This window comes from Oncorhynchus masou, chromosome 29 (assembly GCF_036934945.1).
Source record: "Oncorhynchus masou masou isolate Uvic2021 chromosome 29, UVic_Omas_1.1, whole genome shotgun sequence".
Taxonomy (NCBI): Eukaryota; Metazoa; Chordata; class Actinopteri; order Salmoniformes; family Salmonidae; genus Oncorhynchus; species Oncorhynchus masou.
In genome coordinates, this window is record NC_088240.1 from 1,726,898 (window position 1) to 1,752,332 (window position 25,435).

The window sequence follows — 25,435 nt, forward strand, 5'->3', positions numbered from 1 at the left end:
TTGGGTGTAGGGCCTGATCAGAGCCTGGAGGTACTGCGGTGCCGTTCCCTCACAGCTCCGTAGGCAAGCACCATGGTCTTGTAGCGGATGCGAGCTTCAACTGGAAGCCAGTGGAGAGAGCGGAGGAGCGGGGTGACGTGAGAGAACTTGGGAAGGTTGAACACCAGACGGGCTGCGGCGTTCTGGATGAGTTGTAGGGGTTTAATGGCACAGGCAGGGAGCCCAGCCAACAGCGAGTTGCAGTAATCCAGACGGGAGATGACAAGTGCCTGGATTAGGACCTGCGCCGCTTCCTGTGTGAGGCAGGGTCGTACTCTGCGGATGTTGTAGAGCATGAACCTACAGGAACGGGCCACCGCCATGATGTTGGTTGAGAACGACAGGGTGTTGTCCAGGATCACGCCAAGGTTCTTAGCGCTCTGGGTGGAGGACACAATGGAGTTGTCAACCGTGATGGCGAGATCATGGAACGGGCAGTCCTTCCCCGGGAGGAAGAGCAGCTCCGTCTTGCCGAGGTTCAGCTTGAGGTGGTGATCCGTCATCCACACTGATATGTCTGCCAGACATGCAGAGATGCGATCGCCACCTGGTCATCAGAAGGGGGAAAGGAGAAGATTAATTGTGTGTCGTCTGCATAGCAATGATAGGAGAGACCATGTGAGGTTATGACAGAGCCAAGTGACTTGGTGTATAGCGAGAATAGGAGAGGGCCTAGAACAGAGCCCTGGGGGACACCAGTGGTGAGAGCGTGTGGCGAGGAGACAGATTCTCGCCACGCCACCTGGTAGGAGCGACCTGTCAGGTAGGACGCAATCCAAGTGTGGGCCGCGCCGGAGAGATGCCCAACTCGGAGAGGGTGGAGAGGAGGATCTGATGGTTCACAGTATCGAAGGCAGCCGATAGGTCTAGAAGGATGAGAGCAGAGGAGAGAGAGTTAGCTTTAGCAGTGCGGAGCGCCTCCGTGATACAGAGAAGAGCAGTCTCAGTTGAATGACTAGTCTTGAAACCTGACTGATTTGGATCAAGAAGGTCATTCTGAGAGATAGCGGGAGAGCTGGCCAAGGACGGCACGTTCAAGAGTTTTGGAGAGAAAAGAAAGAAGGGATACTGGTCTGTAGTTGTTGACATCGGAGGGATCGAGTGTAGGTTTTTCAGAAGGGGTGCAACTCTCGCTCTCTTGAAGACGGAAGGGACGTAGCCAGCGGTCAGGGATGAGTTGATGAGCGAGGTGAGGTAAGGGAGAAGGTCTCCGGAAATGGTCTGGAGAAGAGAGGAGGGGATAGGGTCAAGCGGGCAGGTTGTTGGGCGGCCGGCCGTCACAAGAAGCGAGATTTCATCTGGAGAGAGAGAGGAGAAAGAGGTCAGAGCACAGGGTAGGGCAGTGTGAGCAGAACCAGCGGTGTCGTTTGACTTAGCAAACGAGGATCGGATGTCGTCGACCTTCTTTTCAAAATGGTTGACGAAGTCATCTGCAGAGAGGGAGGAGGGGGGGCGGGGGAGGAGGATTCAGGAGGGAGGAGAAGGTGGCAAAGAGCTTCCTAGGGTTAGAGGCAGATGCTTGGAATTTAGAGTGGTAGAAAGTGGCTTTAGCAGCAGAGACAGAGGAGGAAAATGTAGAGAGGAGGGAGTGAAAGGATGCCAGGTCCGCAGGAGGCGAGTTTTCCTCCATTTCCGCTCGGCTGCCCGGAGCTCTGTTCTGTGAGCTCGCAATGAGTCATCGAGCCACGGAGCGGGAGGGGAGGACCGAGCCGGCCTGGAGGATAGGGGACATAGAGTCAAAGGATGCAGAAAGGGAAGAGAGGAGGGTTGAGGAGGCAGAATCAGGAGATAGGTTGGAGAAGGTATGAGCAGAGGGAAGAGATGATAGGATGGAAGAGGAGAGAGTAGCGGGGGAGAGAGAGTGTGAAGGTTGGGACGGCGCGATACCATCCGAGTAGGGGCAGTGTGGGAAGTGTTGGATGAGAGCGAGAGGGAAAAGGATACAAGGTGGTGGTCGGAGACTTGGAGGAGTTGCAATGAGGTTAGTGGAAGAACAGCATCTAGTAAAGATGAGGTCGGCGTATTGCCTGCCTTGTGAGTAGGGGGAAGGTGAGAGGGTGAGGTCAAAGAGGAGAGGAGTGGAAGAAGGAGGCAGAGAGGAATGAGTCAAAGGTAGACGTGGGGAGGTTAAAGTCGCCCAGGACTGTGAGAGGTGAGCCGTCCTCAGGAAAGGAGCTTATCAAGGCATCAAGCTCATTGATGAACTCTCCGAGGGAACCTGGAGGGCGATAAATGATAAGGATGTTAAGCTTGAAAGGGCTGGTAACTGTGACAGCATGGAATTCAAAGGAGGCGATAGACAGATGGGTAAGGGGAGAGAGAGAGAATGACCACTTGGGAGAGATGAGGATCCCGGTGCCACCACCCCGCTGACCAGAAGCTCTCGGGGTGTGCGAGAACACGTGGGCGGACGAAGAGAGAGCAGTAGGAGTAGCAGTGTTATCTGTGGTGATCCATGTTTCCGTCAGTGCCAAGAAGTCGAGGGACTGGAGGGAGGCATAGGCTGAGATGAACTCTGCCTTGTTGGCCGCAGATCGGCAGTTCCAGAGGCTACCGTAGACCTGGAACTCCACGTGGGTCGTGCGCGCTGGGACCACCAGATTAGGGTGGCCGCGGCCACGCGGTGTGGAGCGTTTGTATGGTCTGTGCAGAGAGGAGAGAACAGGGATAGATAGACACATAGTTGACAGGCTACAGAAGAGGCTACGCTAATGCAAAGGAGATTGGAATGACAAGTGGACTACACGTCTCGAATGTTCAGAAAGTTAAGCTTACGTAGCAAGAATCTTATTGACTAAAATGATTGAAATGATACAGTACTGCTGGAGTAGGCTAGCTGGTAGTGGCTGCGATGTTGACACTACACTAATCAAGTCGTTCCGTCGAGTGTAATAGTTTCTACAGTGCTGCTATTCGGGGGCTAGCTTGCAGGTTGATTGCATTACGTTACCTTAAAAGAACGACAATAGCTGGCTAGCTAACCTAGAAAATCGCTCTAGGCTACACAATTGTCTTAGATACAAAGACGGCTATGTAGCTAGCTAGCTACGATCAAACAAATCAAACCGTTGTACTGTAATAGTTTCTACAGTGCTGCTATTCGGGGGCTAGCTGGCTAGCTACGTTAAAAGAACGACAATAGCTGGCCAGCTAACCTAGAAAATCGCTCTAGACTACACAATTGTCTTAGATACAAAGACGGCTATGTAGCTGGCTAGCTACGATCAAACAAATCAAACCGTTGTACTGTAATGAAGTGAAATGAAAATGTGATACTACCTGTGGAGCAACGCGGAATGTTGACCGGGTAGTTGAAGTTCAATTCGGTAGAGGTTGGCTAGCTGTTGGCTAGCTAGCTAGCAGCATCTCCTACGTTAAGGACGACAAATAGCTGGCTAGCTAACCTCGGTAAATTAAGATAATCACTCTAAGTCTACACACTCTAAACTACACAATTATCTTGGATATGAAGACAGCAAAGACAACTATGTAGCTAGCTGACACTACGCTAATCGAGTCGTTCAGTTGAGTGTAATAGTTTCTACAGTGCTGGTGGACAGTGGATGTTAGCTAGCTGCTTTTTACATTATCTGTGGGAGTCAGACATCAGGACACCAGGCTGGTCATCCTGGATGTTGACTTGGACATTGTCGTGGTGATAAGAAGTGATGTTTGACTTTTCTTGTATGTGTTTTGTCTCATACAGATATAATGGCGAGTGGGAGATGGGGAAGGAAGCTCTGGAAGACATCCTCTACAGAGCTCAGCTGGAACTCTACTCAGCCCCTACTGGTAAGACCTAACCCATGGGCCTATAAACTCAGCCCCTACTGGTAAGACTTAACCCATGGGCCTATAAACTCAGCCCCTACTGGTAAGACCTAACCCATGGGCCTATAAACTCAGCCCCTACTGGTAAGACCTAACCCATTGGCCTATAAACTCAGCCCCTACTGGTAAGACTTAACCCATGGGCCTATAAACTCAGCCCCTACTGGTAAGACTTAACCCATGGGCCTATAAACTCAGCCCTACTGGTAAGACTTAACCCATGGGCCTATAAACTCAGCCCCTACTGGTAAGACCTAACCCATGGGCCTATAAACTCAGCCCTACTGGTAAGACCTAACCCATGGGCCTATAAACTCAGCCCCTACTGGTAAGACTTAACCCATGGGCCTATAAACTCAGCCCCTACTGGTAAGACTTAACCCATGGGCCTATAAACTCAGCCCTACTGGTAAGACCTAACCCATGGGCCTATAAACTCAGGGTTACTGGTAAGACCTAACCCATGGGCCTATAAACTCAGCCCCTACTGGTAAGACTTAACCCATGGGCCTATAAACTCAGCCCCTACTGGTAAGACTTAACCCATGGGCCTATAAACTCAGCCCCTACTGGTAAGACCTAACCCATGGGCCTATAAACTCAGCCCCTACTTGTAAGACCTAACCCATGGGCCTATAAACTCAGGGTTACTGGTAAGACCTAACCCATTGGCCTATAAACTCAGCCCCTACTGGTAAGACTTAACCCATGGGCCTATAAACTCAGCCCCTACTGGTAAGACCTAACCCATGGGCCTATAAACTCAGCCCCTACTGGTAAGACCTAACCCATGGGCCTATAAACTCAGCCCCTACTGGTAAGACCTAACCCATTGGCCTATAAACTCAGCCCCTACTGGTAAGACCTAACCCATGGGCCTATAAACTCAGCCCCTACTGGTAAGACTTAACCCATGGGCCTATAAACTCAGGGTTACTGGTAAGACCTAACCCATGGGCCTATAAACTCAGCCCCTACTGGTAAGACTTAACCCATGGGCCTATAAACTCAGCCCCTACTGGTAAGACTTAACCCATGGGCCTATAAACTCAGCCCCTACTGGTAAGACCTAACCCATGGGCCTATAAACTCAGCCCCTACTGGTAAGACCTAACCCATGGGCCTATAAACTCAGCCCCTACTGGTAAGACCTAACCCATGGGCCTATAAACTCAGCCCTACTGGTAAGACTTAACCCATGGGCCTATAAACTCAGCCCCTACTGGTAAGACTTAACCCATGGGCCTATAAACTCAATCCCTACTGGTAAGACCTAACCCATGGGCCTATAAACTCAGCCCCTACTGGTAAGACCTAACCCATGGGCCTATAAACTCAGCCCTACTGGTAAGACCTAACCCATGGGCCTATAAACTCAGGGTTACTGGTAAGACCTAACCCATTGGCCAATAAACCCAGGGTCCCGTTTCCAGAGTCCTGTACCAGGGTCCCGTTTCCAGAGTCCTGTACCAGGGTCCCGTTTCCAGAGTCCTGTACCAGGGTCCCGTTTCCAGAGTCCTGAGCAGCCATAGAGCTGAGACTGTTCCATCAGAAATTCTATCTATTAGTCTAGTGACCTCAAACCTCTATTCCCCCTGCCAGTTGACGGTTGCTATGAGCAGTTTTCTGCCAGACATCGGGTTTGGAGTTGAGCTTAGTTAGGGATAGCATTTGGGTTTGGTTGACCAGTCCATTTGACCTCTGACCTGTGCTCCCGCTAGCTGGGTAACGCTATGAAGAGTTCCCTGCCAGACAACGCTCCAGACGAGACGCGAGGCAGGAAGGTCCTTCAGGTGGAGGTCACTCCAACCGTCAGTCGCATCTCCCGCTCCGCCATCACTGCCGCATCCATCAGACGACACCGCTGGAAGAGGGAGGGTAAGAGACACTTACTGTACACGCAGCCACACTTACTGTACACGCAGCCACACTTACTGTACGCGCAGCCACACTTACTGTACGCGCAGCCACACTTACTGTACGCGCAGCCACACTTACTGTACGCGCAGCCACACTTACTGTACGCGCAGCCACACTTACTGTACGCGCAGCCACACTTACTGTACGCGCAGCCACACTTACTGTACGCGCTGCCACACTTACTGTACGCGCTGCCACACTTGCTGTACGCGCAGCCACACTTGCTGTACGCGCAGCCACACTTGCTGTACGCGCAGCCACACTTGCTGTACGCGCAGCCACACTTGCTGTACGCGCAGCCACACTTGCTGTACGCGCAGCCACACTTGCTGTACGCGCAGCCACACTTGCTGTACGCGCAGCCACACTTGCTGTACGCGCAGCCACACTTGCTGTACGCGCAGCCTCACTTGCTGTACGCGCAGCGACACTTGCTGTACGCGCAGCGACACTTGCTGTACACATTAACCCTGGAAGAGGGAGGGTAGGAGACACTTACTGTACACGCAGCAACACTTACTGTACACACAGCAACACTGGAAGAGAGAGGGTTAGAGACAGCAACACTTACAGTACACACAGCAACACTTACTGTACACACAGCAACACTGGAAGAGAGAGGGTTAGAGACAGCAACACTTACTGTACACACAGCAACACTGGAAGAGAGAGGGAAAGAGACAGCAACACTTACTGTACACACAGCAACACTGGAAGAGAGAGGGTTAGAGACAGCAACACTTACTGTACACAAAGCAACACCTACTGTACACACAGCAACACTGGAAGAGAGAGGGTTAGAGACAGCAACACTTACTGTACACATTAACCCTGGAAGAGGGAGGGTAAGAGACACTTACTGTACACACAGCAACACTTACTGTACACATTAACCCTGCAAGAGAGAGGGAAAGAGACAGCAACACTTACTGTACACATTAACCCTGGAAGAGAGAGGGTTAGAGACAGCAACACTTACTGTACACATTAACCCTGGAAGAGAGAGGGTTAGAGACAGCAACACTTACTGTACACATTAACCCTGGAAGAGAGAGGGTTAGAGACAGCAACACTTACTGTACACATTAACCCTGCAAGAGAGAGGGAAAGAGACAGCAACACTTACTGTACACATTAACCCTGGAAGAGAGAGGGTTAGAGACAGCAACCCTTACTGTACACATTAACCCTGGAAGAGAGAGGGTTAGAGACAGCAACACTTACTGTACACTAACCCTGCAAGAGAGAGGGAAAGAGACAGCAACACTTACTGTACACACAGCAACACTGGAAGAGAGAGGGTTAGAGACAGCAACACTTACTGTACACAAAGCAACACCTACTGTACACACAGCAACACTGGAAGAGAGAGCATTAGAGACGGCAACACTTACTGTACACATTAACCCTGGAAGAGAGAGGGTTAGAGACAGCAACCCTGTGGTCAGATGACATGTCATTTATAACCCACTCGTCACCAGTGGAGTGTACAGTGTGTGTTCAGATGTCATGGTTGATTCCCTGACCATTATAAGTGCTGTACCATGTAGATTGCTGATGGGTGTGGCTGTTAAGAGCATCTCATCCTGTGTTACACCCCAGATTGTTTTGACTACACAAACGAAGCAGAGCTCAGTGTCACCATCACTCCTAGCCACACCTCCTGGGATCCAGCAGCCAATCGAGAGCGAGGAAGGCGGGGCTACATCATCATCCCCCCTGTCACATTGGAGTGTAGGCAGGAACGGGAGGAGTCACAGAGCAGTGAGGGTTCCGTCCCATTGGCAACCTCTCCACCTCCCCAGAGTTCACAAACTCCTCCAGCCCTTGTTCAGATACTTACATTGCTACCTCCAAGTTCCTGTTTTCTAATCCATCTACCAACCACGTCATTTCTACACTGCCCTACAAAGTGCTGTAACTACGTAAAAACATTACTGACTTCAGTCTTTTTCAAGTCTCGACAGCAATTTCTGATTCTTCATGACTTATTCTGAACGACTGGCTTGTTCTTGTGTCAGGAAACTAAATACCACATGAATCAGATAATATACCTGGCCATTACAACAGATCAAACATATTGACCAAATGTATAGTTACTGCACTTTGCCTTTTTGGGCAGTATTGTCCTCTGTGCTGTATAGTAGTCCAGAGAGGAAGGAAGACTTCTGGGTTGAAGGATAGGTGGACAGGACCATAGCATGGTGCTCCTTCTCCCTATGACCCCTGATCTACAACCTTACCATGACCCCATGCTTCCTGCTTAGAGCACCGCCTATCGTCAATACTGAGCATGCTCATCTGTTTCCTAAGGTAACTTCAGGATGTTTAGAAAAATGCCCTAACCTCTGGTGCCTGGTTCTGGTTCTCACCTGGAATGACTCCTATTGTTTTAGACCCAAATGTTATGTCACTGCAGCTCCATCTGGTGTCAGTTTCATTACAGGAAACATTTGGGCCAGCAGCACCCAGCTGTACCTGTTCACTGGAAGTGTTTGCTATTACAGGAAACATTTGGGCCAGCAGCACCCAGCTGTACCTGTTCACTGGAAATGTTTGCCATTACAGGAAACATTTGGGCCAGCAGCACCCAGCTGTACCTGTTCACTGGAAATGTTTGCCATTACAGGAAACATTTGGGCCAGCAGCACCCAGCTGTACCTGTTCACTGGAAGTGTTGTCCATTTAGTTGTGTAGTGCAGCTGTATAGATGTGCAGAGATACAGCTGTATTCATGTATCTAACGTAGCGCAGCTCTGTGAGTGAGAAACTGCCTCCAAGCATGTGCATGACATGGCCTCCACACATACTGCCAACATCAACTCAATCATCAACCTTCCAAACCATGCTCAACTCCAGCGCTCCTTACTGCCACAGACAGTTGGCTCCTTGTCTGTTAAGACCTCCACATCCTGGAGCTCAGCTACCTGCTTTTACCCATCTGTCTTAAAGATTAATTGGTACATTTGAAGGTCCATTTTGTCTTGTTTGATGTGTCTAGAGTTCAGTCTGGTCAGCTCTGGGCTGCTGGACTGGATTGTGTACTCTTTACCCTCATCCCCTCATTTACAGACTTCTGTTAACCATATGCCAGCCAGCCAGCCACAGAGCCCTCTGTAAGCCATATGCCAGCCGGCCAGCCACAGAGCCCTCTGTAAGCCATATGCCAGCCGGCCAGCCACAGAGCCCTCTGTAAGCCATATGCCAGCCACAGAGCCCTCTGTAAGCCATATGCCAGCCGGCCAGCCACAGAGCCCTCTGTAAGCCATATGCCAGCCAGCCAGCCACAGAACCCTCTGTAAAACATATGCCAGCCGGCCAGCCACAGAGCCCTCTGTCAGCCATATGCCAGCCAGCCACAGAGCCCTCTGTAAGCCATATGCCAGCCGGCCAGCCACAGAGCCCTCTGTAAGCCATATGCCAGCCGGCCAGCCACAGAGCCCTCTGTAAGCCATATGCCAGCCACAGAGCCCTCTGTAAGCCATATGCCAGCCGGCCAGCCACAGAGCCCTCTGTAAGCCATATGCCAGCCAGCCAGCCACAGAACCCTCTGTAAAACATATGCCAGCCGGCCAGCCACAGAGCCCTCTGTCAGCCATATGCCAGCCAGCCACAGAGCCCTCTGTAAAACATATTCCAGCCTGCCAGCCACAGAGCCCTCTGTCAGCCATATGCCAGCCAGCCACAGAACCCTCTGTGAGCCATTTTCCGGCCAGCCACAGAACCCTCTGTAAAACATATGCCAGCCTGCCAGCCACAGAGCCCTCTGTCAGCCATATGCCAGCCAGCCACAGAGCCCTCTGTAAAACATATTCCAGCCTGCCAGCCACAGAGCCCTCTGTAAGCCATATGCCAGCCAGCCACAGAACCCTCTGTAAGCCATATGCCAGCCAGCCACAGAGCCCTCTGTAAAACATATGCCAGCCGGCCAGCCACAGAGCCCTCTGTCAGCCATATGCCAGCCAGCCACAGAGCCCTCTGTAAGCCATATGCCAGCCAGCCAGCCACAGATCCCTCTGTAAGCCATATGCCAGCCGGCCACAGAGCCCTCTGTAAGCCATATGCCAGCCGGCCACAGAGCCCTCTGTAAGCCATATGCCAGCCAGCCACAGAGCCCTCTGTAAGCCATATGCCAGCCAGCCAGCCACAGAGCCCTCTGTAAGCCATATGCCAGCCCACAGAGCCCTCTTTAAGGCCACAGAGCCCTCTGTAAGCCATATGCCAGCCAGCCAGCCACAGAGCCCTCTGTAAGCCATATGCCAGCCAGCCACAGAGCCCTCTTTAAGCCATATGCCAGCCAGCCACAGAGCCCTCTGTAAGCCATATGCCAGCCAGCCAGCCACAGAGCTCTCTGTAAGCCATATGCCAGCCAGCCAGCCACAGAGCCCTCTGTAAAACATATGCCAGCCGGCCAGCCACAGAGCCCTCTGTAAGCCATATGCCAGCCAGCCACAGAGCCCTCTGTAAAACATATGCCAGCCGGCCACAGAGCCCTCTGTAAAACATATGCCAGCCAGCCAGCCGCAGTGCCCTCTGTAAAACATATGCCAGCCGGCCAGCCACAGAGCCCTCTGTAAGCCATATGCCAGCCGGCCAGCCACAGAGCCCTCTGTAAAACATATGCCAGCCAGCCAGCCACAGAGCCCTCTGTAAGCCATATGCCAGCCAGCCACAGAGCCCTCTGTAAGCCATATGCCAGCCAGCCGCAGAGCCCTCTTTAAGCCATATGCCAGCCAGCCACAGAGCCCTCTGTAAGCCATATGCCAGCCAGCCACAGAGCCCTCTGTAAGCCATATGCCAGCCAGCCAGCCACAGAGCTCTCTGTAAGCCATATGCCAGCCAGCCACAGAGCCCTCTTTAAGCCATATGCCAGCCAGCCACAGAGCCCTCTGTAAGCAATATGCCAGCCAGCCAGCCACAGAGCCCTCTGTAAAACATATGCCAGCCAGCCACAGAGCCCTCTGTAAGCCATATGCCAGCCAGCCACAGAGCCCTCTGTAAGCCATATGCCAGCCAGCCGCAGAGCCCTCTTTAAGCCATATGCCAGCCAGCCACAGAGCCCTCTGTAAGCCATATGCCAGCCAGCCAGCCACAGAGCTCTCTGTAAGCCATATGCCAGCCAGCCACAGAGCCCTCTTTAAGCCATATGCCAGCCAGCCACAGAGCCCTCTGTAAGCCATATGCCAGCCAGCCACAGAGCCCTCTTTAAGCCATATGCCAGCCAGCCACAGAGCCCTCTGTAAGCCATATGCCAGCCAGCCACAGAGCTCTCTGTAAGCCATATGCCAGCCTGCCAGCCACAGAGCACTCTGTAAAACATATGCCAGCCGGCCAGCCACAGAGCCCTCTGTAAGCCATATGCCAGCCAGCCACAGAGCCCTCTGTAAAACATATGCCAGCCGGCCAGCCACAGAGCCCTCTGTAAGACATATGCCAGCCAGCCAGCCACAGTGCCCTCTGTAAAACATATGCCAGCCAGCCAGCCACAGTGCCCTCTGTAAAACATATGCCAGCCGGCCAGCCACAGAGCCCTCTGTAAGCCATTTGCCAGCCAGCCAGCCACAGAGCCCTCTGTAAGCCATATGCCAGCCAGCCAGCCACAGATCCCTCTGTAAGCCATATGCCAGCCGGCCACAGAGCCCTCTGTAAGCCATATGCCAGCCGGCCACAGAGCCCTCTTTAAGCCATATGCCAGCCAGCCACAGAGCCCTCTTTAAGCCATATGCCAGCCAGCCACAGAGCCCTCTGTAAGCCATATGCCAGCCAGCCAGCCACAGAGCTCTCTGTAAGCCATATGCCAGCCAGCCAGCCACAGAGCCCTCTGTAAAACATATGCCAGCCAGCCAGAGCCAGCCATATGCAGCCAGCCACAGAGCCCTCTGTAAGCCATATGCCAGCCAACCACAGAGCCCTCTGTAAAACATATGCCAGCCGGTCACAGAGCCCTCTGTAAAACATATGCCAGCCAGCCAGCCGCAGTGCCCTCTGTAAAACATATGCCAGCCGGCCAGCCACAGAGCCCTCTGTAAAACATATGCCAGCCAGCCAGCAACAGAGCCCTCTGTAAGCCATATGCCAGCCAGCCACAGAGCCCTCTGTAAGCCATATGCCAGCCAGCCGCAGAGCCCTCTTTAAGCCATATGCCAGCCAGCCACAGAGCCCTCTGTAAGCCATATGCCAGCCAGCCAGCCACAGAGCTCTCTGTAAGCCATATGCCAGCCAGCCACAGAGCCCTCTTTAAGCCATATGCCAGCCAGCCACAGAGCCCTCTGTAAAATATGCCAGCCATATGCCTCTGTAAGCCATATCCAGCCAGCCACAGAGCCCTCTGTAAAACATATGCCAGCCAGCCACAGAGCCATATGCCAGCCTCTGTAAGCCATATGCCAGCCAGCCACAGAGCCCTCTGTAAGCCATATGCCAGCCAGCCAGAGCCCTCTGTAAGCCATATGCCAGCCAGCCAGCCACAGCCAGCCAGCCTCTGTAAGCCATATGCCAGCCAGCCAGCCACAGAGCCCTCTGTAAGCCATATGCCAGCCAGCCACAGAGCCCTCTTTAAGCCATATGCCAGCCAGCCAGCAGAGCATATGAGCCAGCCAGCCACAGAGCCCTCTGTAAGCCATATGCCAGCCAGCCAGCCAGAGCCCTCTGTAAAACATATGCCAGCCAGCCACAGAGCCCTCTGTAAGCCATATGCCAGCCAGCCATGCCAGCCAGCCACAGAGCCCTCTGTATGCCAGCCAGCCAGCCACAGAGCCCTCTGTAAGCCATATGCCAGCCAGCCACAGAGCCCTCTGTAAGCCATATGCCAGCCAGCCAGAGCCCTCTTTAGAGCCCTCTGTAAGCCATATGCCAGCCAGCCACAGAGCCCCACAGAGCCCTCTGTAAGCCATATGCCAGCCAGCCACAGAGCCCTCTGTAAGCCATATGCCAGCCACAGAGCCCTCTGTAAGCCATATGCCAGCCAGCCACAGAGCCCTCTGTAGCCACAGCCAGCCACAGAGCCCTCTGTAAGCCATATGCCAGCCAGCTCTGTAAGCCATATGCCAGCCAGCCACAGAGCCCTCTGTAAGCCATATGCAGCCAGCCACAGAGCTCTCTGTAGCCACCAGAGCCCTCTTTAAGCCATATGCCAGCCACAGAGCCCTCTTTAAGCCATATGCCAGCCAGCCAGCAGACAGCCCTCTGTAAGCCATATGCCAGCCAGAGCCAGCCATATGCAGCCTGCCAGCCACAGAGCCTGTAAAACATATGCCATATGCCAGCCAGCCATATGCCAGAGCCACAGAGCCCTCTGTAAAACATATGCCAGCCAGCCACAGAGCCCTCTGTAAAACATATGCCAGCCGGCCAGCCACAGAGCCCTCTGTAAGCCATATGCCAGCCGGCCAGCCACAGAGCCCTCTGTAAAACATATGCCAGCCGGCCAGCCACAGAGCCCTCTGTAAAACATATGCCAGCCGGCCAGCCACAGAGCCCTCTGTAATACATATGCCAGCCGGCCAGCCACAGAGCCCTCTGTAAAACATATGCCAAGCCACAGAGCCCTCTGTAAAACATATGCCAGCCGGCCAGCCACAGAGCCCTCTGTAAGCCATATGCCAGCCGGCCAGCCACAGAGCCCTCTGTAAGCCATATGCCAGCCAGCCAGCCACAGAGCTCTCTGTAAGCCATATGCCAGCCAGCCACAGAGCCCTCTGTAAGCCATATGCCAGCCAGCCAGCCACAGTGCCCTCTGTAAAACATATGCCAGCCGGCCAGCCACAGAGCCCTCTGTAAGCCATATGCCAGCCAGCCAGCCACAGAGCTCTCTGTAAGCCATATGCCAGCCAGCCACAGAGCCCTCTTTAAGCCATATGCCAGCCAGCCACAGAGCCCTCTGTAAGCCATATGCCAGCCAGCCAGCCACAGAGCTCTCTGTAAGCCATATGCCAGCCAGCCACAGAGCCCTCTTTAAGCCATATGACAGCCAGCAACAGAGCCCTCTTTAAGCCATATGCCAGCCAGCCACAGAGCCCTCTTTAAGCCATATGCCAGCCAGCCACAGAGCCCTCTGTAAGCCATATGCCAGCCAGCCAGCCACAGAGCTCTCTGTAAGCCATATGCCAGCCAGCCACAGAGCCTCTTTAAGCCATATGCCAGCCAGCCACAGCCACAGAGCCAGCCACAGAGCTCTCTGTAAGCCATATGCCAGCCAGCCACAGAGCCCTGTAAAACATATGCCACCGGCCAGCCAGCCCTCTGTAAACCATATGCCAGCCACAGAGCCCTCTGTAAAACATATGCCAGCCAGCCAGCCAGCCAGAGCCCTCTGTAAAACATATGCCAGCCAGCCAGCCACAGAGCCCTCTGTAAAACATATGCCAGCCAGCCAAAACATATGCCAGCCGCCCTCTGTAAAACATATGCCAGCCGGCCAGCCACAGAGCCCTCTGTAAAACATATGCCAGCCAGCCAGCCACAGAGCCCTCTGTAAAACATATGCCAGCCATATGCCAGCCAGCCACAGAGCCCTCTGTAAAACATATGCCAGCCGGCCAGCCACAGAGCCCTCTGTAAAACCATATGCCAGCCAGCCAGCCACAGAGCCCTCTGTAAAACATATGCCAGCCCAGCCACAGAGCCCTCTGTAAGCCATATGCCAGCCGGCCAGCCACAGAGCCCTCTGTAAGCCATATGCCAACATATGCCAGCGAGCCCTCTTTAAGCCAGCCACAGAGCCCTCTGTAAGCCATATGCCAGCCAGCCAGCCACAGAGCCCTCTGTAAGCCATATGCCAGCCAGCCAGCCACAGAACCCTCTGTAAGCCATATGCCAGCCAGCCACAGAACCTCTGTAAGCCATATGCCAGCCAGCCAGCCACAGAACCTTCTGTAAGCCATATGCCAGCCAGCCACAGAACCTTCTGTAAGCCATATGCCAGCCAGCCACAGAACCCTCTGTAAGCCATTTGCCAGCCAGCCACAGAACCCTCTGTAAGCCATATGCCAGCCAGCCACAGAGCTCTCTGTAAGCCATATGCCAGCCAGCCAGCCACATAACCCTCTGTAAGCCATATGCCAGCCAGCCACAGAGCCCTCTGTAAGCCATATGCCAGCCAGCCACAGAGCCCTCTGTTAACCATATGCCAGCCAGCCAGCCACAGAGCCCTCTGTAAGCCATATGCCAGCCAGCCACAGAGCCCTCTGTAAGCCATATGCCAGCCAGCCACAGAGCCCTCTGTAAGCCATATGCCAGCCAGCCACAGAGCCCTCTGTAAGCAATATGCCAGCCAGCCAGCCACAGAGCCCTCTGTAAAACATATGCCAGCCACAGAGCCTCTAAGCCATATGCCAGCCAGCCACAGAGCCCTCTTTAAGCCATATGCCAGCCAGCCACAGAGCCCTCTGTAAGCCATATGCCAGCCAGCCACAGAGAGCCCTCTGTAAAACATATGCCAGCCAGCCAGCCACAGAGCCCTCTGTAAAACATATGCCAGCCAGCCACAGAGCCCTCTGTAAGCCATATGCCAGCCGCCAGCCACAGAGCCCTCTGTAAGCCATATGCCAGCCGGCCAGCCACAGAGCCCTCTGTAAGCCATATGCCAGCCAGCCACAGAGCCCTCTGTAAAACATATGCCAGCCGAGCCATGCCAGCAGAGAGCCCTCTGTAAAACATATGCCAGCCAGCCACAGAGCCAAGCCATCTGTAAAACATATGCCAGCCAGCCACAGAGCCCTCTGTAAGCCATATGCCAGCCAGCCACAGAGCCCTCTGTAAAACATATGCCAGCCGGCCAGCCACAGAGCCCTCTGTAAAACATATGCCAGCCGGCCAGCCACAGAGCCCTCTGTAAGCCATATGCCAGCCAGCCAGCCACAGAGCCCTCTGTAAAACATATGCCAGCCGGCCAGCCACAGAGCCCTCTGTAAGCCATATGCCAGCCAGCCAGCCACAGAGCCCTCTGTAAGCCATATGCCATAGCCAGCCACAGCCAAGCCATATGCCGCCATATGCCAGCCACAGAGCCCTCTGTAAGCCATATGCCAGCCAGCCAGCCACAGAGCCTCTGTAAGCCATATGCCAGAGCCACAGAGCCCTCTGTAAGCCATATGCCAGCCAGCCAGCCACAGAGCCCTCTGTAAACCATATGCCAGCCAGCCAGCCAGAGCCCTCTGTAAGCATATGCCAGCCAGCCACAGAGCCCTCTGTAAGCCATATGCCAGCCAGCCAGCCACAGAGCCCTCTGTAAGCCATATGCCAGCCGGCCAGCCACAGAGCCAGCCAGCCACAGAGCTCTCTGTATGCCAGCCAAGCCACAGAGCCACAGAGCCCTCTGTAAGCCATATGCCAGCCAGCCACAGAGCCCTCTGTAAGCCATATGCCAGCCAGCCAGCCACAGAGCCCTCTGTAAGCCATATGCCAGCCAGCCACAGAGCCCTCTTTAAGCCATATGCCAGCCGGCCACAGAGCCCTCTGTAAGCCATATGCCAGCCATGCCAGCCAGCCAGCCACAGAGCCCTCTGTAAGCCATATGCCAGCCAGCCACAGAGCCCTCTGTAAGCCATATGCCAGCCAGCCACAGAGCCCTCTGTAAAACCATATGCCAGCCAGCCAGCCAGAGAGCCTCTGTAAGCCATATGCCAGCCAGCCACAGAGCCCTCTGTAAAAGCCATATGCCAGCCAGCCAGCCACCAGCCACAGAGCCCTCTGTAAAACATATGCCAGCCAGCCAGCCACAGAGCCCTCTGTAAGCCATATGCCAGCCAGCCACAGAGCCCTCTTTAAAACATATGCCAGCCAGCCACAGAGCCCTCTGTAAAACATATGCCAGCCGCCAGCCACAGAGCCCCTCTCTGTAAAACATATGCCAGCCAGCCAGCCACAGAGCCCTCTGTAAAACATATGCCAGCCGGCCAGCCACAGAGCCCTCTGTAAGCCATATGCCAGCCACCAGAGCCCTCTGTAAAACATATGCCAGCCAGCCAGCCACAGAGCCACAGAGCCCCTCTGTAAAACATATGCCAGCCAGCCAGCCACAGAGCCCTCTGTAAAACATATGCCAGCCGGCCAGCCACAGAGCCCTCTGTAAAACATATGCCAGCCGGCCAGCCACAGAGCCCTCTGTAAAACATATGCCAGCCGGCCAGCCACAGAGCCCTCTGTAGCCGGCCAGCCACAGAGCCCTCTGTAAAACATGCCAGCCGGCCAGCCACAGAGCCCTCTGTAAAACATATGCCAGCCGGCCAGCCACAGAACCCTCTGTAAGCCATATGCCAGCCGGCCAGCCACAGAGCCCTCTGTAAAACATATGCCAGCCGGCCAGCCACAGAACCCTCTGTAAACCATATGCCAGCCAGCCACAGAACCTCTGTAAGCCATATGCCAGCCAGCCAGCCACAGAACCCTTCTGTAAAACATATGCCAGCCAGCCACAGAACCCTCTGTAAGCCATATGCCAGCCAGCCACTGAGCCCTCTGTAAGCCATATGCCAGCCAGCCACAGAACCCCTCTGTAAGCCATTTGCCAGCCAGCCACAGAACCCTCTGTAAGCCATATGCCAGCCAGCCACAGAGCCCTCTGTAAGCCATATGCCAGCCGGCCAGCAGAACCCTCTGTAAGCCATATGCCAGCAAGCCACAGAGCCCTCTGTAAGCCATATGCCAGCCAGCCAGCCACAGTGCCCTCTGTTAACCATATGCCAGCCAGCCAGCCACAGAGCCCTCTGTAAGCCATATGCCAGCCAGCCACAGAGCCCTCTGTAAGCCATATGCCAGCCGGCCAGCCACAGAGCTCTCTGTAAGCCATATGCCAGCCACATAACCCTCTGTAAGCCATATGCCAGCCAGCCACAGTGCCCTCTGTAAAACATATGCCAGCCGGCCAGCCACAGAGCCCTCTGTAAAACATATGCCAGCCGGCCAGCCACAGTGCCCTCTGTAAAACATATGCCAGCCGCCAGCCACAGAGCCCTCTGTAAAACATATGCCAGCCAGCCACAGAGCCCTCTGTAAGCCATATGCCAGCCAGCCACAGAGCCCTCTTTAAGCCATATGCCAGCCAGCCACAGAGCCCTCTGTAAGCCATATGCCAGCCAGCCAGCCACAGAGCTCTCTGTAAGCCATATGCCAGCCAGCCAGCCACAGAGCCCTCTGTAAAACATATGCCAGCCGACCAGCCACAAAACCCTCTGTAAGCCATATGCCAGCCAGCCAGCCACAGAGCCCTCTGTAAAACATATGCCAGCCAGCCACAGAGCCCTCTGTAAAACATATGCCAGCCAGCCACAGAACCCTCTGTAAGCCATATGCCAGCCGGCCAGCCACAGAGCTCTCTGTAAACCATATGCCAGCCGGCCAGCCACAGAGCCCTCTGTAAAACATATGCCAGCCAGCCACAGTGCCCTCTGTAAAACATATGCCAGCCGGCCAGCCACAGAGCCCTCTGTAAAACATATGCCAGCCGGCCAGCCACAGAGCCCTCTGTAAAACATATGCCAGCCGGCCAGCCACAGAGCCCTCTGTAAGCCATATGCCAGCCGGCCAGCCACAGAGCTCTCTGTAAGCCATATGCCAGCCGGCCAGCCACAGAGCCCTCTGTAAAACATATGCCAGCCGGCCAGCCACAGAGCCCTCTGTAAAACATATGCCAGCCGGCCAGCCACAGAGCCCTGTGTAAAACATATGCCAGCCGGCCAGCCACAGAGCCCTCTGTAAAACATATGCCAGCCGGCCAGCCACAGAGCCCTGTGTAAAACATATGCCAGCCGGCCAGCCACAGAGCCCTCTGTAAGCCATATGCCAGCCGGCCAGCCACAGAGCCCTCTGTAAAACATATGCCAGCCGGCCAGCCTCAGAACCCTCTGTAAGCCATATGCCAGCCGGCCAGCCACAGAGCCCTCTGTAAAACATATGCCAGCCAGCCAGCCACAGAACCCTCTGTAAGCCATATGCCAGCCAGCCACAGAACCTCTGTAAGCCATATGCCAGCCAGCCAGCCACAGAACCTTCTGTAAGCCATATGCCAGCCAGCCACAGAACCCTCTGTAAGCCATATGCCAGCCAGCCACTGAGCCCTCTGTAAGCCATATGCCAGCCAGCCACAGAACCCTCTGTAAGCCATTTGCCAGCCAGCCACAGAACCCTCTGTAAGCCATATGCCAGCCAGCCACAGAGCACTCTGTAAGCCATATGCCAGCAAGCCGCAGAACCCTCTGTAAGCCATATGCCAGCAAGCCACAGAGCCCTCTGTAAGCCATATGCCAGCCAGCCAGCCACAGTGCCCTCTGTTAACCATATGCCAGCCAGCCAGCCACAGAGCCCTCTGTAAGCCATATGCCAGCCAGCCACAGAGCCCTCTGTAAGCCATATGCCAGCCGGCCAGCCACAGAGCTCTCTGTAAGCCATATGCCAGCCAGCCAGCCACATAACCCTCTGTAAGCCATATGCCAGCCAGCCACAGTGCCCTCTGTAAAACATATGCCAGCCGGCCAGCCACAGAGCCCTCTGTAAAACATATGCCAGCCGGCCAGCCACAGTGCCCTCTGTAAAACATATGCCAGCCGGCCAGCCACAGAGCCCTCTGTAAAACATATGCCAGCCAGCCACAGAGCCCTCTGTAAGCCATATGCCAGCCAGCCACAGAGCCCTCTTTAAGCCATATGCCAGCCAGCCACAGAGCCCTCTGTAAGCCATATGCCAGCCAGCCAGCCACAGAGCTCTCTGTAAGCCATATGCCAGCCAGCCAGCCACAGAGCCCTCTGTAAAACATATGCCAGCCGACCAGCCACAAAACCCTCTGTAAGCCATATGCCAGCCAGCCAGCCACAGAGCCCTCTGTAAAACATATGCCAGCCAGCCACAGAGCCCTCTGTAAAACATATGCCAGCCAGCCACAGAACCCTCTGTAAGCCATATGCCAGCCGGCCAGCCACAGAGCTCTCTGTAAACCATATGCCAGCCGGCCAGCCACAGAGCCCTCTGTAAAACATATGCCAGCCGGCCAGCCACAGAGCCCTCTGTAAAAAATATGCCAGCCGGCCAGCCACAGAACCCTCTGTAAGCCATATGCCAGCCAGCCACAGAACCCTCTGTAAGCCATATGCCAGCCAGCCAGCCACAGAACCCTCTGTAAGCCATATGCCAGCCAGCCACAGAACCCTCTGTAAGCCATATGCCAGCCAGCCACAGAGCCCTCTGTAAGCCATATGCCAGCCAGCCACAGAACCCTCTGTAAGCCATATGCCAGCCAGCCACAGAACCCTCTGTAAGCCATATGCCAGCCAGCCACAGAGCCCTCTGTAAGCCATATGCCAGCAAGCCACAGAACCCTCTGTAAGCCATATGCCAGCCAGCCACAGTGCCCTCTGTAAGCCATATGCCAGCCAGCCACAGAGCCCTCTGTAAGCCATATGCCAGCCAGCCACAGAGCCCTCTGTAAGCCATATGCCAGCCAGCCACAGAGCCCTCTGTAAGCCATATGCCAGCCAGCCAGCCACAGAGCCCTCTGTAAGCCATATGCCAGCCAGCCACAGTGCCCTCTGTAAAACATATGCCAGCCGGCCAGCCACAGAGCCCTCTGTAAGCCAAATGCCAGCCACAGTGCCCTCTGTAAAACATATGCCAGCCAGCCAGCCACAGAGCCCTCTGTAAAACATATGCCAGCCAGCCAGCCACAGAACCCTCTGTAAGCCATATGCCAGCCAGCCAGCCACAGAGCCCTCTGTAAAACATATGCCAGCCAGCCAGCCACAGAGCCCTCTGTAAGCCATATGCCAGCCAGCCAGCCACAGTGCCCTCTGTAAAACATATGCCAGCCAGCCAGCCACAGTGCCCTCTGTAAAACATATGCCAGCCGGCCAGCCACAGAGCCCTCTGTAAAACATATGCCAGCCGGCCAGCCACAGAGCCCTCTGTAAAACATATGCCAGCCGGCCAGCCACAGAGCCCTCTGTAAAACATATGCCAGCCAGCCACAGAGCCCTCTGTAAGCCATATGCCAGCCAGCCACAGAGCCCTCTTTAAGCCATATGCCAGCCAGCCACAGAGCCCTCTGTAAGCCATATGCCAGCCAGCCAGCCACAGAGCCCTCTGTAAGCCATATGCCAGCCAGCCACAGAGCCCTCTGTAAGCCATATGCCAGCCGGCCAGCCACAGAGCTCTCTGTAAGCCATATGCCAGCCAGCCACAGAACCCTCTGTAAGCCATATGCCAGCCAGCCAGCCACAGTGCCCTCTGTAAAACATATGCCAGCCAGCCAGCCACAGAGCCCTCTGTAAAACATATGCCAGCCAGTCACAGAGCCCTCTGTAAGCCATATACCAGCCAGCCACAGAGCCCTCTGTAAGCCATATGCCAGCCAGCCACAGAACCCTCTGTAAGCCATATGCCAGCCGGCCAGCCACAGAGCCCTCTGTAAGCCATATGCCAGCCAGCCACAGAGCCCTCTGTAAGCCATATGCCAGCCAGCCACAGAGCCCTCTGTAAGCCATATGCCAGCCAGCCACAGAACCCTCTGTAAGCCATATGCCAGCCAGCCACAGAACCCTCTGTAAGCCATATGCCAGCCAGCCACAGAACCCTCTGTAAGCCATATGCCAGCCAGCCACAGAGCCCTCTGTAAGCCATATGCCAGCCAGCCACAGAACCCTCTGTAAGCCATATGCCAGCCAGCCACAGAACCCTCTGTAAGCCATATGCCAGCCAGCCACAGAGCCCTCTGTAAGCCATATGCCAGCAAACCACAGAACCCTCTGTAAGCCATATGCCAGCCAGCCACAGAACCCTCTGTAAGCCATATGCCAGCCAGCCACAGAGCCCTCTGTAAGCCATATGCCAGCAAGCCACAGAACCCTCTGTAAGCCATATGCCAGCCGGCCACAGAGCCCTCTGTAAGCCATATGCCAGCAAGCCACAGAGCCCTCTGTAAGCCATATGCCAGCCAGCCACAGAGCCCTCTGTAAAACATATGCCAGCCGGCCAGCCACAGAGCCCTCTGTAAGCCATATGCCAGCCAGCCAGCCACAGTGCCCTCTGTAAAACATATTCCAGCCTGCCAGCCACAGAACCCTCTGTAAGCCATATGCCGGCCAGCCACAGAACCCTCTGTAAGCCATATGCCAGCCGGCCAGCCACAGAACCCTCTGTAAGCCATATGCCGGCCAGCCACAGAACCCTCTGTAAGCCATATGCCAGCCAGCCACAGAACCCTCTGTAAGCCATATGCCAGCCAGCCAGCCACAGAACCCTCTGTAAGCCATATGCCAGCCAGCCACAGAGCCCTCTGTAAGCCATATGCCAGCCAGCCAGCAGAGAGCCCTCTGTAAGCCATAAGACGGCCAGCCACTGAGCCCTCTGTAAGCCATATGCCAGCCAGCCACAGAACCCTCTGTAAGCCATATGCCAGCCAGCCACAGAACCCTCTGTAAGCCTTATGCCAGCCAGCCACAGAGCCCTCTGTAAGCCATATGCCAGCCAGCCACAGAACCCTCTGTAAGCCATATGCCAGCCAGCCACAGAACCCTCTGTAAGCCATATGCCAGCCAGCCACAGAACCCTCTGTAAGCCATATGCCGGCCAGCCACAGAACCCTCTGTAAGCCATATGCCAGCCAGCCAGCCACAGGGCCCTCTGTAAGCCATATGCCAGCCAGCCACAGAACCCTCTGTAAGCCATATGCCAGCCAGCCAGCCACAGAGCCCTCTGTAAGCCATATGCCAGCCAGCCAGCCACAGAACCCTCTGTAAGCCATATGCCGGCCAGCCACAGAACCCTCTGTAAGCCATATGCCAGCCAGCCAGCCACAGAGCCCTCTGTAAAACATATGCCAGCCAGCCACAGAACCCTCTGTAAGCCATATGCCAGCCAGCCAGCCACAGAGCCCTCTGTAAGCCATATGCCAGCCAGTCAGCCACAGAGCCCTCTGTAAGCCATATGCCAGCCAGCCAGCCACAGTGCCCTCTGTAAAACATATGCCAGCCGGCCAGCCACAGTGCCCTCTGTAAAACATATGCCAGCCGGCCAGCCACAGAGCCCTCTGTAAAACATATGCCAGCCGGCCAGCCACAGAGCCCTCTGTAAAACATATGCCAGCCGGCCAGCCACAGAGCCCTCTGTAAAACATATGCCAGCCAGCCACAGAGCCCTCTGTAAGCCATATGCCAGCCAGCCACAGAGCCCTCTTTAAGCCATATGCCAGCCAGCCACAGAGCCCTCTGTAAGCCATATGCCAGCCAGCCAGCCACAGAGCCCTCTGTAAGCCATATGCCAGCCAGCCACAGAGCCCTCTTTAAGCCATATGCCAGCCAGCCAGCCACAGGGCCCTCTGTAAGCCTTATGCCAGCCAGCCACAGAACCCTCTGTAAGCCATATGCCAGCCAGCCACAGAACCCTCTGTAAGCCATATGCCAGCCAGCCACAGAACCCTCTGTAAGCCATATGCCGGCCAGCCACAGAACCCTCTGTAAGCCATATGCCAGCCAGCCAGCCACAGGGCCCTCTGTAAGCCATATGCCAGCCAGCCACAGAACCCTCTGTAAGCCATATGCCAGCCAGCCAGCCACAGAGCCCTCTGTAAGCCATATGCCAGCCAGCCAGCCACAGAACCCTCTGTAAGCCATATGCCGGCCAGCCACAGAACCCTCTGTAAGCCATATGCCAGCCAGCCAGCCACAGGGCCCTCTGTAAGCCATTTTCCAGCCAGCCACAGAGCCATGCAGTTGTGGTTTGACAGGTTTTTTATAAGAGCTAACGGTTGAATCAAGAAGTGCAACAAAAGAGCGTGTTGCTTGTGTTCTTGTCATGTGCTTGTCCTCTTGTCTTGGATATGGTCTATCGTGTCTCCATTCATCCAGCTGTAGCTGATCTGTTTATGTCATTGATGGATAATCCAGAGATGCTGTACCTCAGCCAGACATCGTCTCAATATAGTCAGCCTGCATAGACTGTAGTCTCCACTGTGACGCCTTATAGCAGGTTTCTAGTGGAGACAAAATGTCTGTTCTTGGGTTGCAAAATTCCTGTCACTTTCCCCAAATTCCCTGGTTTTCCAGAAATCCTGGTTGGAGGATATTTTTGCTGGAATTTATGGGAAACCTGGGAATTTTGGGGAAAATTTAGTGGAATTTTGCTGCCCTGGTCTGTTCCTTCCAGTTCATCCTGCTTCAGCGGTCTCTGTCTCCATCACTTCATTCTCTCATCCTGTTTTCTGTCTGTTTTTAAAGTTTAATTTTCTCATCCTGTTTTCTGTCTGTTTTTAAAGCTTCATTCTCTCATCTTGTTTTCTGTCTGTTTTTAAAGCTTCATTCTCTCATCCTGTTTTCTGTCTGTTTTTAATCACTTTATTTTCTCAAACTGTTTTCTGTCTGTCTCTCCAGATGCTGATGGGATGAGTGTAGGTGAGGAGTCATTCAACCTGAACGATCCAGACGAGGGTTTCTCCTCAGGGGCTTCCAACAGCAGCCAGCCCAGCGCCACCAAGCCTGGGGGTCCCGGGCCCCGGGGGGGCAGTCAGAAGAGCAGCAGCGTCAAGAAGACTGTCACTGCCAGACTGTCCCGAGAGAGAGAGCGGGAGCTGATGCATAGGGAGAAGGAGATGGAGAAGATGAAAGACCAGGAGAGAGCGAGGGAGAAGGAGAGAGAGCTGGAGAGATGGAGGGAGAAGGAGAGGCAGAGAGAGAGGGTGGCGGAGAGTCGCAGGGAGCTGTTCTCCGCCGTGGTGGCCACTCCCACAGCAGCTCTGAGACGACGTCAGCAAACACAGACCCCTGCCCCTGCTCCTCCCCCCGTCACCATGGACACCATCGACATCGAGCTCAGCCCAATCAAGAAGCAGCAGTCCTTCCCTGGCCCCTGCCCCAGCCCCTCCCCCGGCACACTGGTCCGAACAGCCAGTTCCGCCTCCTCCAAGTCGTTGTATGAAGGTGTGAACATGAACCTGAACGGCAGCATTAGCAGCCTGGGGGGGGCTCTGGGAGGTTCTGGGGGGCTGGAGGGGGCTCTGGGAGGGCTGGGTGCCAGCGTGGGGGGAGGAGGGACCCACCGCTACTCCACCATCAGCCTGCAGGAGGAGGTGCTGGCCCGGCCTGAGGAGAACCAGGAGCTACTCTCCTCGGGAGCGCCCCTCACCAAGCAGTCCCGCTCCCCCAGCTTCAACATGCAGATCATATCACAGGTGTAGCCTAGCCTGGTGGGGTTGGCGGGGGGGCCTGGCAGGGCGGTACCTGGTGGGGAGGTAGCCTCGCGCACACACATATAGACACGCACAAATTAATACATGCATATATATACAGGTGTGTGTATATATATGTGTGTGTGTGTGTGTGTGATTGATATATATATATATATATATATATATACACACACACACACACACACACACACACACACACACACACACACACACACACCCAGCAGTCGGTCTCTGTTTCCTATTGTTTTCGACTGGAACCCCACCCCCTGTATGGCTGAACCCCACCCCCTGTATGGCTGAACCCCACCCCCTGTTTGGCTGAACCCCACCCCCTGTTTGGTTGAATGACCACTAAGCCCAGGGTCTTCTGCCCTGTAGAGAGAGAGAGACTAATGTTTTGACAAATAGCAGAGGGCTTTTGTCTTCATGTTCAATTGTATACATAGTCAATCTATTTGAAACTTGCTGTCTTCAACA

General features: G+C 54.6%; 1 protein-coding gene across 1 annotated transcript in view; it reads left to right on the forward strand.

Annotated features, from left to right (window-relative positions):
* Positions 1 to 25,018, forward strand: part of LOC135518894 (hyccin 2-like) — a 326,139-nt gene extending 301,121 nt beyond the window's left edge. Inside the window, 3 exon segments of the mRNA XM_064943845.1 lie at positions 3,746 to 3,872; positions 5,592 to 5,748; positions 24,144 to 25,018. Coding sequence (XP_064799917.1) covers positions 3,746 to 3,872; positions 5,592 to 5,748; positions 24,144 to 24,946 — 1,087 coding nt within the window. The 3' untranslated portion in view covers positions 24,947 to 25,018.
* Positions 25,019 to 25,435: the final 417 nt, after the last annotated feature.